At 41.7% G+C, this 13,700-nt stretch overlaps 1 protein-coding gene across 1 annotated transcript in view; it reads left to right on the top strand.

Annotated features, from left to right (window-relative positions):
* Positions 1–753: 753 nt before the first annotated feature.
* Positions 754–13,700, top strand: part of THBS4 (thrombospondin 4) — a 43,134-nt gene continuing 30,187 nt past the window's right edge. Inside the window, exons 1-2 of the mRNA XM_077759880.1 lie at positions 754–968; positions 6,936–7,139. Coding sequence (XP_077616006.1) covers positions 881–968; positions 6,936–7,139 — 292 coding nt within the window. The 5' untranslated portion in view covers positions 754–880. The remainder of the gene's footprint in view (positions 969–6,935; positions 7,140–13,700) is intronic.

Raw genomic sequence — 13,700 nt, 5'->3', positions numbered from 1 at the left:
AAATTCTTTGAGACATGAAGATAGGGACAGAAATACTTTGCTGGATCTTCTCCATTTCTCAAGATTTTTAAACAAGGAAACATTTTGCCATTGTTCTGAAATATCTTTTCCTCTAGTTAATCCACATTATTCTAGGGGGCTTTGCCTAGGAGAAAGACGAATTCGTTATGTTCCTTCCTTCTGTTTCAGTATGCTCCATGTTCCCATACCTTCAAACTGTCACATGCAAACTTTCGGGAGGACGGAACAGAAGTGGGCAGGCAAGAGTGTTTGGAAACTAGACTGAAAAGAGTATCTCCGGAAAGCACCGCCACCCTATAAATGGTTCTGTCCGGATTGATTCCTTGAGATGTGTTTTATTTCCATTAAAAACTCAAAACTTTCAAACGTTCACTATCCGTGTCTCAAAACTTGATGGGAAAAATATTCAACACTTGAAGTATTCAAGAAAGGCTTGAAAAAAATAAAAGAAACCAGTTGCTGTCTGGAACGCTTTGGGAGGTGGGAGAGTCTTCAGGGATCATTCTCAAGGGAACCTACGACGGCTATGGGCGTTACAAAACCTCCCCAAGCGCGGCTCTTTTTAGAAAACAAAAGGAGTAAAGGAGGTGGGGGGTCAGGGTCACTTTCTTCCTCCGTTAGCTCCCTTCTCCGTGTCTCTCTCGCGTCCTGTGTGCCTCCAGCAGCCCCCTGGCTCCCCCGCCTCTCTCCCAGGAACCCTCTCCCGCCCAGGTGCCGCTGCACCGCGNCGCCGCGTCCTGCGCACCCGGCACCTGCGCTGCCCGCGGGGCCCGACGGAGGGACGGCGCGCAGCTGGGGACGCCGAGGCACGGCCGAGGCGCCTCGCTCGCGGGCTTCTGCGGCTGCAGGAAGAGCCAAAATGCTGGCCCCGCGCGAAGCCGCCTTTCTCCTGCTGCACCTGGCCCTGCAGCCGTGGCTAGGGGCCGGCGCTCAGGCCACCCCCCAGGGTAAGTGGGCTCGCGCCGAGACGGGGACGGAGAGTCCCGGGCTCCTCTTCCGCGCTCTGCTCCGGCGGCAGGAGGGACCAGCTCCGCGCGCGCTGCTTGGCCCTCGGTTCCCAGGGGCCTCCGTCGGTACTTCTCTGAAGCCTCTGGGTTCCGAGTCCCAGTATTTTGTGACCGCATTTTCTGAGAATCCACTATCCAGCGATGAGCTCAGTTCGAAACTTTTCAGTGCATGCAAAGAAGTGGAGTTCATTTCAGAGCTCAGCACACGGCGCTAAACCTCTAACACATCCTGAAATCCAGTTTCTCTCTGCTGTGGTTCTCTCTGGCCGGCCATCCCCTAAGTCTTTGCTCCCTAAACCGTCTGACCCGGCGGGAGCGACGTTCCCGAGAAAGGCGCACACTTTATTTGCCTCGTGACTCGCTCTTTTCTGATCATTGTTTGGACCCCAAAACCATCTTTGGGAGTCGGCATGATCTCTTGATTCCTGAGACAAATAGAGCAGGAAGGACTAAGAAGTCGGGGTTTCTCTTCTAGAGATAAAAACTTAAAACTAGATAAATACTTCGAAAAGACAGCTGAATAATCTTCAAACCTCTGTGTGAGATGGGGTGAAAATAACCACTGGGCAGAACGCACTTAAGCTTAAACTGAGTGTGTGTGTGTGCGCGCGCGCGCGCCAAAAGGAAGAAATTACTTAAGCAAGAAAAGATGTGAGGTCTCTAACTGGCCCTCCGGTGATGACCTTCACCTGTTGACTTAATACTGAGGCGCTAAATAAAGCTGGAAGGAGTCACACAGGTTGAAGTAAAAGTTGTTCTTCCTCACAAAGCCAGGGTGAAGAAGGCCTCTGAGGGAAGTCTCCAATTCCTTCCCCTCTCATTGCAGCAATAACCCATTTAACCTTTCATTTCACCAAATAACTGCTTTTGATTTCAGACCAGGCAAGCAGAATAGTGGTCTCCTGGGGGTAAGTAATAATACGCTGCATTTAGTTTGCCTTGAAATATTTGAAAAACTGTAGTCTGTATTTATTCATTGTGACCTCTCTCCGAGGAAGGTGAAAAAGCTAGCTTTTTTTTTTTTTAATCGAAGTGTAATTGGCACAGAAGGATAGATCTGTTTCAGGTGAACAACAAACACAATGATTCCAAAATTGAGTACATTGTGAAATGATCACCATAATAAAGCTGGTTAACACCTGTCACCATATGCCATTACAAAAAATATTATTGTCTGTGATGAAAATTTTTGGGTCTTTTAGCAACTTTCAAATATGCAATACTGTATTATTGACTATAATCAGCATGCTGTACTTTGAATCCCCATGACCTATTTGTTTTACAACTGGACACCTTTCACCCTTAGCCTACCCCCCCACCCCATGCCAGTATGCTCACTGTCTATGAGCTTGGCTGGTTGCTTGAGTTTCTACATAAAAAGTGAGATCATGCAGTGTTTGTCTTTCTGTGTTTGACTTATTTCACTTAGCATAATGCCCTCAAGGTGCCTCCATGTTGTCACAAATGGCAAGATTTCATTCCTTTTTATGGTTAAATAATATTCCATGATATACATATACCACATCTTCTTTATTCATTCATCTATTAATGGACACTTCTATTGTTTCCATATCTTGACTATTGAACATAATGGTGCAGTGAACATGAACCTGTATATATCTTTTAGAATTAGTATTTTTAGGGTTTTTGGATAAATACCCAGAAATGAAATTGCTGGATCATACGTAGTTCTACTTTTAGTTTTTTGAGGATCCTCTGTACTGTTTTCCATAGTAGCTGCACCAATTACATTCCCGCCAACAGTACACAAGAGTTCCCTTTTCTCCACGTCCTTGTCAACACTTGATACTTCTCTCTGGTAATAATCATTCCAACAGGTGTGAAGTGGTAACTCGTAGTGGTTTTCATTTCCCTGATGATGACTAATGTTGAACATCTTCTCATGTTCAACATGGCCATCTGTATGTCTTTTAAATATAATTTACTGTCAAGTTAACCGACATACAGTATATGCAGTGTGCTCTTGGTTTTGGGAGTAGATTCCCATGATTCATTGCTTATGTAAACACCCAGTGTTCATCTATATGTGTTCTTTGGGAAAAAAAAATATCTGTTCAGATCTTCTCCCCACTTAAAATCGGATTTTTTTTTTTTTTTTTTTTTTTTTTTTTTTTTTTTTGTTTTTGGGGTTTTTTTTTTTTTTTTTTTTTTTGCTACTGAGTTGTAGGAGTTCTTTATATAGTTTGGATGTTAACCCCTTATCAGATATGATTTGTAAATATTTTCTGTCATTCAGTAGGTTGTCTCTTCATTTTCTTGATGATCGCTTTTGCTGTTCAGAAGCTTTTTAGTTTGATGGGGACCCACTTGTTTATTTTTGTTTCTGTCTTTGGTTTTTGATGTTAGGAAGGAAGCTTTTTGGGTGCCTGGGTGGCTCAGTTGGTTAACTGTCCATCTTTGGCTCAGGTTACGATCTTGTGGTTTGTAAGTTCAAGTTCCTCATCAGGCTCTCTGCTGCCAGTGTGGATCCCACTTCTGATCCTCTGTATTCTTCATTCTCTCTGTCCCTTGCCCACCAAAAAATAAATGAACAGTAAAAAGGAAGCTTTTCAATACAATTGAAAAGTTTTCGGATTGCAGATATGATATGGCAGTTTTGAACTTGCAGATTAATATTTTGTGTTGTATGAATTCCTGACGTGAACATACGGCTTCATGGTCTGCTGCAGGTATATTCCCTAAGTTATCTGTAGATGATGAGATTAAGTCAAGTTTCTGATAGATTCTTTTATTGACTTAGTCTTCTCATCATCAGCTGTCTTTTTTCATGCCATGGTAGGGCTAACTGGCAGCAGTAATTTCATCTCTAACACTAGAAGGTTATGGTTAGATCCTGGAACTATTAACAAAATGTAATAACATTAATTGAAAATTGTTGTGTCTCATTTCCTTTTCAAAACACTCTCCAAACTCATTACTAGGTAATCCCAACTCTCCGTCTTGAGAGAAGCCAATGGATTAGATGAACCTTGCAGACTGAAATAGAGTAAATTTGGCTTGAGCTAAATCATGAACATAATCATAGTCAAAGCAAGAATCCAGAATAGCAAGATTTTAGCGTTGAATGCAGTTCCCATACCTTAAACACACATTGGCAGATGCCTTGTCCTGAATGGAACTTAGAGACATATTGTTTCATTTCCCTTTGCTGTTACTTGTGGATGTGAAGCTTGCAATTCTCTGGAAATTAAAAAATTTGATTAACCTTTTGAAGTACAGTAGGCAGCAGTCTTCACGTTTTGGGGAGAGGGTGGAGTCCTAAGTGTTTGGCTTTCCTGCACCTCTGGTATTAAATTGCCTATTTGGTAAGGTCTTGAGTACATGGAAAAGAAACCATACACATCCAGTATAAATACAGATTGTCTCTTAAAGAGTAGACATTCTTGAGTAATTAGGTTTCTGCCTGTTTATTTTACAACTTTCATTTATTTCTTTTTCTTAGTACAAAAGCAGCACCTGTTGATTGTAAAAGTAAAAATTAAAAATTGCATAAGCAGGGGCGCCTGGGTGGCTTAGTTGGTTAAGCGTCCGACTTTCACTTAGGTCATGATCTCGCGGTTCGTGGGTTCGAGCCCCGCGTCGGGCTCTGTGCTGACTGCCGGCTCAGAGCCTGGAGCCTGTTTCCATCTGTGACTCCCTTTCTCTCTCTGACCCTCCCCTGCTCACGCTGTCTCTCTCTCTCTCCTAGAAATAAAACTTTAAAAAAAAAAATTGCATAAGCATAAAAAAGGAAATAGATAATTATACAACCTAGACATAGCTACTATTCATGTTAGGTTCTGTTGTGTTGTCTTTCAAATATTTTCATTTGGAAATATATACTTCAAGTGGGGTCATGTTATATGTATAGTTTTATGACTTTTTCAGTTCTGTATATCATGAACATCTTCCATTTCTGTCAGTATTCAGCTGCATTACCATTTTTGATAGATAATAATTCACCTTCGGGAGGGACTAAAGTTTATTGATCCAGGGCTCTAATAAAGGACACTTAAGTTGGATCCAGTGTTTTGATATTACAAACAATAATTTGTTGAACAATTGCATTGCTACAGGATGGCTTGGATGGCTAAAATCTCCTTGATCTCTGCCAAGCCCTTCTTTCTCTGCTAAAGACAGTTGGTGTTTTCATAACAAAGTGCTATGCTAACCAAAGGCCTTTGGTTTCCCATCTCTTCCAGTTAGATTTTCTCATAATTCCTTCCTAAATAGAAATTCGAGAATTACCACTAGTAATGGATACTTTTGGGTATCATTGTGTTTATTGTTCTTACAATCAGATGGTGAGAATAATACCTTATTGTTCAAGTTAGCAATTCCTTCATCTTTAGTTAAGCATATGAACTTTTGTGCACGCGCAAAGTGTGTGTGTGTACCATAGCCTGCAGGAACTTCAGCCTCTAAAGCTGTTTTCGAGATAGAGTAATACACACACACACACACACACACACACACACACAAGTACTTGCCATTGTAATTCTTTTCCTGTAAATTGCTATTTCATGTTCTGTGACCATTTTTATATTGCTTATTTTATTGATTTGTAAGAGCTCTTCATAAATTATGGATACGCTTTTCATAATCAGATTATCGTATCTAGAAAACAGCTTTAGGGACAAAACATAAGAGACTCTTAAGTATGGAGAACAAATAGAGGCTTACTGGAGGGGTTGTTGGGGGCGGGGATGGGCTAAATGAATAAAGGGCATTAAGGGGTCTACTCCTGAAAGAACTGTTGCAGTATATGGTAACTAGAATGTACATTTAAAAAATAAATTTTTAAAAATAAAAATTTTTAAAAGAGTACATTTCTTTTGAGCACTGAATTATATATGGAATTGTTCGATCACTATATTGTACATTGGATGTAAATTTAAAAAATAAATATGGAAGAGAAAACCGCCCTAGAGGCTGAAGTTCCTTCAGGTTTTGGAATTGTTCAAACAATATCTATATATATACCAACAGAAATACTAAGTAACTTCTAATGACTATTACCCATTTGGCCTTTGCCTTTTAAATAACTCTGGATGTATACTCTGACAGCTCTCAAAAATAGTACAAATATGTATATGTCTCTATAATTGATCTCTATTTCGATATAGATATACGTAAATATGAATGCAGATTCTAGTTTTTATAGACCAACTCTATCAGTCAGCTTACACTTGAGAAAGAGAAACCCCACTGTTCTGTTTTACATCAGGATTTCTTTTAAGTATGCCCTACATCCACTGTGGGGCTTAAACATACAACCCTGAGACCTAGAGTCTCCTACTGAACCGACTCAGCCATCCAGGCACCCGCATTGAGATTTTTAACAGAGATATATTGGAGAACTATATATGCTCAAAAGGAACACTTGGGTCTCACAAAGACGACAGAGTATTTGCTGACAGTGTGTCCCACCACATCCATGCTTTGTGCTGCATGCCTGGTGTCATTTATCACTGACCAGGAAACTACAGTCGGCTCTGGTCCAGGGGATGCATGAGAACCCTAAGGCAGCCATTTACTACTTGGGGACATAAGAGAAACAATAACTTGCGTGCTCTCACCTGTCTCCCTTGTACTGCAACCCTTTAGCGCTTTTCCTAGCGGACTTTTTCAGAACGACTTCTTGGGCCACATGAAATTTATGGTTTGCAAATTTAGTCGTACCTCTGGGGTTCATGACCTAGTGATGAAGATTATGCTGTATTTTTTTCTGGTTCAAATGTCCAGCCACTATAAGAATGAGAAGGAAGAACTGGTGAGTTTAGCAATGTAAATGGTAACAGCGTTAATTTACATTACTTAGATCTTACTGTCAAATTGTGCCCCTTCAAAAAACATGTTTGTCCCAAACTTCTTTCACTGATGATCTCTTTCTTCCCATTCCCCTAGTCTTGGACCTTCTCCCATCATCCAGCCAGAGGCTGAACCCAGCTGTTTTGCAGCCAATCCTGACAGATCCCACCTTGAATGAGGTCTATGTGATCTCAACCTTCAAGCTGCACTCTAAAAGTTCATCCACCATCTTGGGCCTTTACTCTTCCGTTGACAGCAGCAAATATTTTGAATTCACCGTGATGGGACGCTTAAACAAAGGTAAGTACCTTTGCAGAAATCCTTTTCCTAAGAATCTTCTTTTTCTGTTCCAGCTTTTGGGATCTTCCTGCTTTTAGATGGTTCCCTCCGACCATTTTATACTCCTCCTGTCTGGGGATGGTGAGTTGACACTTGGAGAGAGAGTGAAGACTTTGTGACCAAAATGCCCTTTGACATTGTCCCATCCTCCTGTTAGTCTTTGTCCAGTTTGGTAAGGGACAGGACCCAGGACCATTAGGCCACTGAGTTAGTTCAAGCCTACAACAAATACCACAGACTGGGTGGCTGAAACAAGAGACATGTATTTCTCACAGTATCGGAGGCTGAGAAGTCCAAGATCAAGGTGCTGGCAGATCTTGTTCATGGAGAAATCTTGGGCCCTGCAACCTTCTCCCCATGTCCTCCTGTGGCCTTTCCTCAGTATGTGCCAGTAGAGAGAGCAAGCGCTCTATCTTCCTTTCCTTATAAGGATGCTGACATCCTGAGGGTTCCACCCTCATGACCTAATTTAAACTAATTACTTCCCAAAGGCCGACTTCCTAATACCACCACGCTGGGGGGTTAGAGCTTCAGCTGCTGAATTTCGGTGGAAGGAGGGACACAAACATTCAGCCTCTAACAGCCACCCACACCATTCTTCTGTTCCCTTGGAAGCATGTGGCTTAGCAGGCCTAACTCCGAGCTCCACAAGCACCTCTCTGGACTTGATGGAGAGAATATACCTCAGTCAGAACTAAATGAATGGTACTCTTTTCCACCTGTTTCATACCGGTTTACACAGGTCTGTCGTCTGTTTGGTTGCTTTGCTTTGCTGTCAAATGTTTTGCTGTTAACGTGAGTTACTACAAATACTAAGAAATGATTCTCAGAGAAATGGGTCACTGTTTTTTCATCTCCTTCCCCTCCACCCATGCCCTCGGGACAACACCTGTTCCTGCTTATTGAGGAATGTGACAGATATGTGTTTCTGTTGCCTCATGTTTTTAATATAAAAAGGAGGACTGGTCCTTCTGACTAGATTTTATATTTCCTTCAGTTTGCTTTACTTGGAGTGGTTCAGACTCTCTATCAGGTGCTAATTGTGATTGAACACATACATTTTCAAATACTAGGAGCTGAGAGAAATTTCTGATTCTTAGCTTTCATAGGACTACAGAGTTAAAAGCAAGAAGGAATAGAATTTTCCCTCCTTTTATGTTAAGTTCCAACCACCCCCCTCCCCACCCCTCCCCACTCATGTGTGCTCTCTCTGTCTGCACCTCAGGTCTCTCGGGGGCTGTATTGAGGTCTCAGATAGTGAAGGGAGTCTGGGGACATGGCTCAGCAGATAGTCTAATGATTTCTGCCCCCTTTGCCCCATCTGCAACCCTGGTGGGAGGTAACTTCACAGGTCTCTCTACCTTGAATCAGACAGCCTCACTGGCCTCATGTCCCTAAAAGAACTGCTCATACTCTAATAACTCAGGCTATTCGGTTTGTGATCCATGAAAACCACCCTTCTTTATCTAAAGATCAATAGCTTCCCACAAAACTATGTATTTTAGATGCATTGAAAGATTTGTATTGAGCTCACTCAGCTTGGTGACTACAGGGCCCTCTGCCGAGTGGAAAAACTCTGCTCCTGGCTATTCACCCTCACTGAATCTCCCCCTCCATTTCAAAATTGGCCAGTATGTGTGAGCCCAGTGTGGAAAATCTGCGTTGCCTGGAAACACAAGGCAGCAAATTCCCAGGGACTGATTCTTTGTTTTGATTCTGTATGGGCAGAGATAACACTAGGTAGCAAGATGGAGAGGTAAGGGTGCTTTTAGTGTTTCCTTTGAACAACCACCTGTCATGTGCTTCAGCTGTAAACACCAGCTGATCTGCATGTTAGAGAAGAAGATGAAAGGCTTGAACACCTCTGCACCCTCCAAGCTGTTAGAGGAGATAAATAGCTGTTAGGATTCTTTTTAAAAATATTTTCTAACAAAATACAGAAATGATAATTATCAGAAAACAAAGGGGAATTTATACCAGAGTTTGGGGAGTAGAATTTGCCCTAGAGAAGTTTCATTGGAGCAATAGAAAAAGTATAGAGATGTGCCAGCATGGTGAAACTGAGGGTTTTAGAAAGGAGCAGCAGCCTTCTGACTGGAACAAGAAGAAGAGAGCACTGGGTCCATCAGCTCCACAGAACAGAGGGGGATGTGGTGACTCCCCATCAAGGTATTCGGTAGTGGCCGTGCAGGCCTGAATTAATTTGTGGAGGGTTGAGGAGAATCGCCTTCCTGGAAGGGGAACCACAGTCACTGTCGAAGGCTCTAGATGAGCTCCTATGATAAAGTGAAGTGTATTCGATGAAGAATATGAAGCACAAGTTTGCCACTGAGCTCGCTGCTTGTACAAGTCCCCCTTCGCTTGGCTGCCTCATTCTTGCTCATAAGCAAAACTTGGATGGATTTATACCTGAAGGCAGAGACCTTTAGTAGCTTCTCATTCCAAACCAAATAAGGTATAGACGTCCCTGTCAGAGTTTTCTGTTGGATGGCCCCCCCACTAGTCTTTGTCATTTATCCCTCCTTCCAACCTTCCATGTCACCTATGCTTGAGCTAGATGGACTAGTTACCATTTCCTGGGCCCACTCATGCTGTCTGTCCTTCTCTGTCCCTTTACTCTTGTCCTCTGCTCCCCACTGATACCTTTCCTGCACCATATACAGATATAAAAATTCTGAAGATGCAAGAATGCTCTTGAATTCTTTCTGACATCTTTTATTATATGACTTCTGTAGAAGGTACTAATAGTAGTTTGCTTGCAATTGAATTCTTGTTTCCAAGTGGTTGTACGCTCCCTCAAGGCAGGGACTGAGTGTCCCTTAACTCACCTTTGCAACCCCTAGCACAGTGCCTTGTACATAAAGTAGCTCATGAACAAAGTGAATAGAATAAATGTAGGCTGAGAAGAGTAGCCTTGTTTACTAAAGAAGACCTACACTGTTGTGAAAATTCTGGACATACACAATGTCTGGTACCTAATCGTTCTGGCTCAAATGCATTAATGAATGAAGGAATTTGAAAGACCATTTGGATGAAGATATAAAGGAAATGCAGTATTTCTGATATAAATGATCTATCAGATTGTTAGTAATACAGGTGGTAGAGTCTTGATAGAAATAAGCATTTTACAGAAACCACCTGGCTGGACAGAAGATCTGGTTCATATTTTTCTTGGATCTGGCAGAGAGGCAACTTTCCAGTTAGTATTCTGAGTTTAAGTCACAGTTAAAATTAACAGCTCTGTCCCCATGAATAGGTCTCTGAATTGCTTAGCCTTAGTTTACTATCTCTACAGTGGGGGTGATAATAGCTACCTCACAGATTGATTGCAAGAACTGAATTATATAAAGTATAATTTTTTAGAGTGTGAAGCTCAATAAAAATTTCAGGTTCTTCCATATGTTTCTATAAGATAGGTAGAAAGAAGAGGAAGACCAAGAGGTCTCTATGTTTTAGGGAACTATCTTCCAAAGATGATTTGGTGAACTCTTGGCCTGCCTTGATGAGACCTTCACCTTTCAAAAAACAACAACAACACTAAGAACTGCTTCTTTAGACTTAGTTTGTTTGCTACAGAACAACTTGGGGGGCACCTGGGTGGTTCGGTCGGTTGGGCATCCGACTTTGGCTCAGGTCATGACCTCAGGGTTTGTGGGTTCAAGCCCCATGCCGGGTTCTGTGCTGACAGCTCAAAGCCTGTAGCCTGCGTAGGATTCTGTGTCTCCCTCTCTCTGCTCCTCTCCTGCTTGCAATATAGCTCTCTCTGAAAAATTAATAAACATTAATTTTTTTAAAAAAAAAGAACTTGTTGCTGTGGAAATGAAGGGAACCCCAAGAATTTGCAGTAATGACTGCAGACAGTCAAGCTCCTTTGCCTTAAGACAGGACATGTCAAATAGTTCAGAGTAATGGTTCACAGAGAAGTCTGTGGGCTAAAGAGAAGCACGGCATGAGAGAGCTAGAAGAGTTTGAAAAGTAGAATTCTGGGGGCACCTGGGTGGCTTAGTTGGTTAGGTGTCCAGCTCTTGATTTCAGCTCAGGTCATGGTCTCAGGGTTCTTGAGATCAAGCCCCATATCAGACTCTGTACAGACCGTGAAGCCTGCTTAAGATTCTCTCCCCCATCCCTAAAAAATTAGATTCCTGAGCCCATGATGAAGGGGGAAAATGAGGTGCCTCAAACATGTATCATAATATTTATGGGGCCCATCCAGTGTACCAGGACTGTTCTAAAGGTTTAACACTTATCGCTTGTGATCTTCACAGTATTCCTATGAGGTGCCCCTTAATGAGCTCAGTTTTAAAATGGTCATGTATAGAAAATGGAAATATTAGTGAACTTCAGGACAAATTCCTGGAGGGTTATATTATTATTCTTGTATCTTGGGATTATCTGGAAAAGAAAGAGCTGGGATTATTTGAAAACAAGTGGGGCGCCTGGGTGGCTTAGTTGGTTAAGCGTCCAACTTTCACTTAGGTCATGATCTCGTGGTTCGTGGGTTCAGGCCCCGCGTCGGGCTCTGTGCTGACTGCCAGCTCAGAGCCTGGAGCCTCTTTCAGTCTTTGACTCCCTCTCTCTCTGACCCTCCCCTGCTCACAGTGTCTCTCTCTCTCTCTCTCTCCTAGAAATAAATAAAAACCTTAAAAAAAAATTTAGAAAACAAGTGAGTTCACTAAAAATAAGTCATGCAAACTTTTTTTAAGTTTCTAAGTGGAGATCAAAAAGATGCTGTGAGCATAATATATCTTGATATCAGAAAATAATTTTTTGAAGTCACTGATGGTATGTTTCTAGATAGTATAACAAAGAATCAGCTAGAAAACTAGTACTGTTAACGGTTAGTGTATTGTTTTACAGCAAAGCGTCTAGTGGTGTTTGACAAGGCTCTATCTTGGGCATTGAACCCTTCACCGTATTAGTGATTTAGGTGAAGACATAAATAGTATTTTACCATTTCTGCAAATGGCACATAGCTGGAAAAGACAGTTGAACATGCTGGATGCCACCATCAAGATTAACAAGATCCTACCAGGCTGTGGGAGAACTATCCTAAGAGGTCTAGTCAGCATTAAGAACCAACTAGTGTTGAGTTCAGTGCCTGACACTTAGTAGTTGTTTAGAAGTGTTTGTTGAATGAATGAACAGACACAGTAATATTTTTAAAAATCTTCTTAAGGGGCGCCTGGGTGGCTCAGTTGGTTGAGTGTCCTACTCTCGATTTCAGTTCAGGTCATGATACCAGGGTTGTGGGATCTAAACCCATGTGGGGCTTCATACTGAGCCTGGAGCCTACTTGGGATTCTCTCTCCCCCTCTGCCCTTCTCCCCAACTTTTATGTTCTCTCTAAAAATAAAAATTTTAAAAATATATATCACCTGCATCATTAAAAAAGAATCTCCTTAAATTTTAGGCTTCATTAATGTGTTCATGTTGCCAGATTAAGGAAGCTAATAGTCCCACCATACTCATCCAGGACATGTTTCACAAGGACACTCTCATGTCAGAGATTACCTTGAGGAAACTCACCAAAACAACAGCCCTCTGGACCCCATTTTTTATGACCTTGCAAATCAAAATGTTGAAGGATCTGGAGAAATAAAGGAGCCAGATAGAAGACATGAGAGAGATGAAAGTTGCTTTAAAATATTAGAAGAATATCATTTGTATTAGGGATAAGACTAAATCTGTCTATAGTTCTGAAGAGCACAGTTTGGACCCATTGACAGAAGTCAGAGGGAACAACAGATATTGGCTCTGTGTTAGGAAGATCTTGGAGAGCAATCCAAAAGTGAAATAGGTTTCCCTGCAAAGTAATTAGTTCCTTGTTCCTGGAAATGTGCTGGTAGAGGCTAAGCTTTTATTGAAGGGATTTGTGAAATGGGATATTGAGCTAGTTGACTTACGGCATTCATATTCTGTGGCTCTGCTAAGGCCCAAGAGATTACATGGGTGCTTAAGGAATTGCTTTGCAGCTCCCTCTTATAACATGACCTTGGGATTTCGTGTGCACTCATGGCTTTTGTTGCCCACCGGATACTTGTGTACATGATGGATCTCATAGCTTCTGAAAGTATAAAGCTCTCTGCATATGTTTAATATAATTGTGCTTCCTTTCACTGGGTGATTTCTTTGCAAGGTGTGTGTGTGTGTGTGTGTGTGTGTGTGTGTGTACACATGTACTCTGTGTACTTTACATTTGTTCAGACTGCTATAAGAAAATTTCAAAACTTCCACACGGCATTCATCCAACCTGGGAGTCGCCCAGCGTACTTTCAGGAAAAGCAAGTTGACGGCTTACCTTTTATATGCATTTCCAAAGCAGTAAAGTTACAAAGATCCAGTGTATAGGGCATAAAGATAAATAAGCAAAGGCAAACAAGAATATCCATCACAAGAGACATTAATGGCCAAAGGACTTTTTTTAAATGTGCAATTATTTTAAAAGTAGAGGAAAGGTTGACAGCAATGGCTTTCATCATATATTTAAAAGTGCCAAAGTGCAAAGCCATTTGCCAAGCAAAG

This window comes from Crocuta crocuta, unplaced genomic scaffold (assembly GCF_008692635.1).
Source record: "Crocuta crocuta isolate KB4526 unplaced genomic scaffold, BGI_CrCroc_1.0 scaffold162, whole genome shotgun sequence".
Classification (NCBI taxonomy): Eukaryota; Metazoa; Chordata; class Mammalia; order Carnivora; family Hyaenidae; genus Crocuta; species Crocuta crocuta.
The sequence above is the reverse complement of the archived record's forward strand: the minus strand, read 5'-3'. Positions and strand labels throughout refer to the sequence as shown.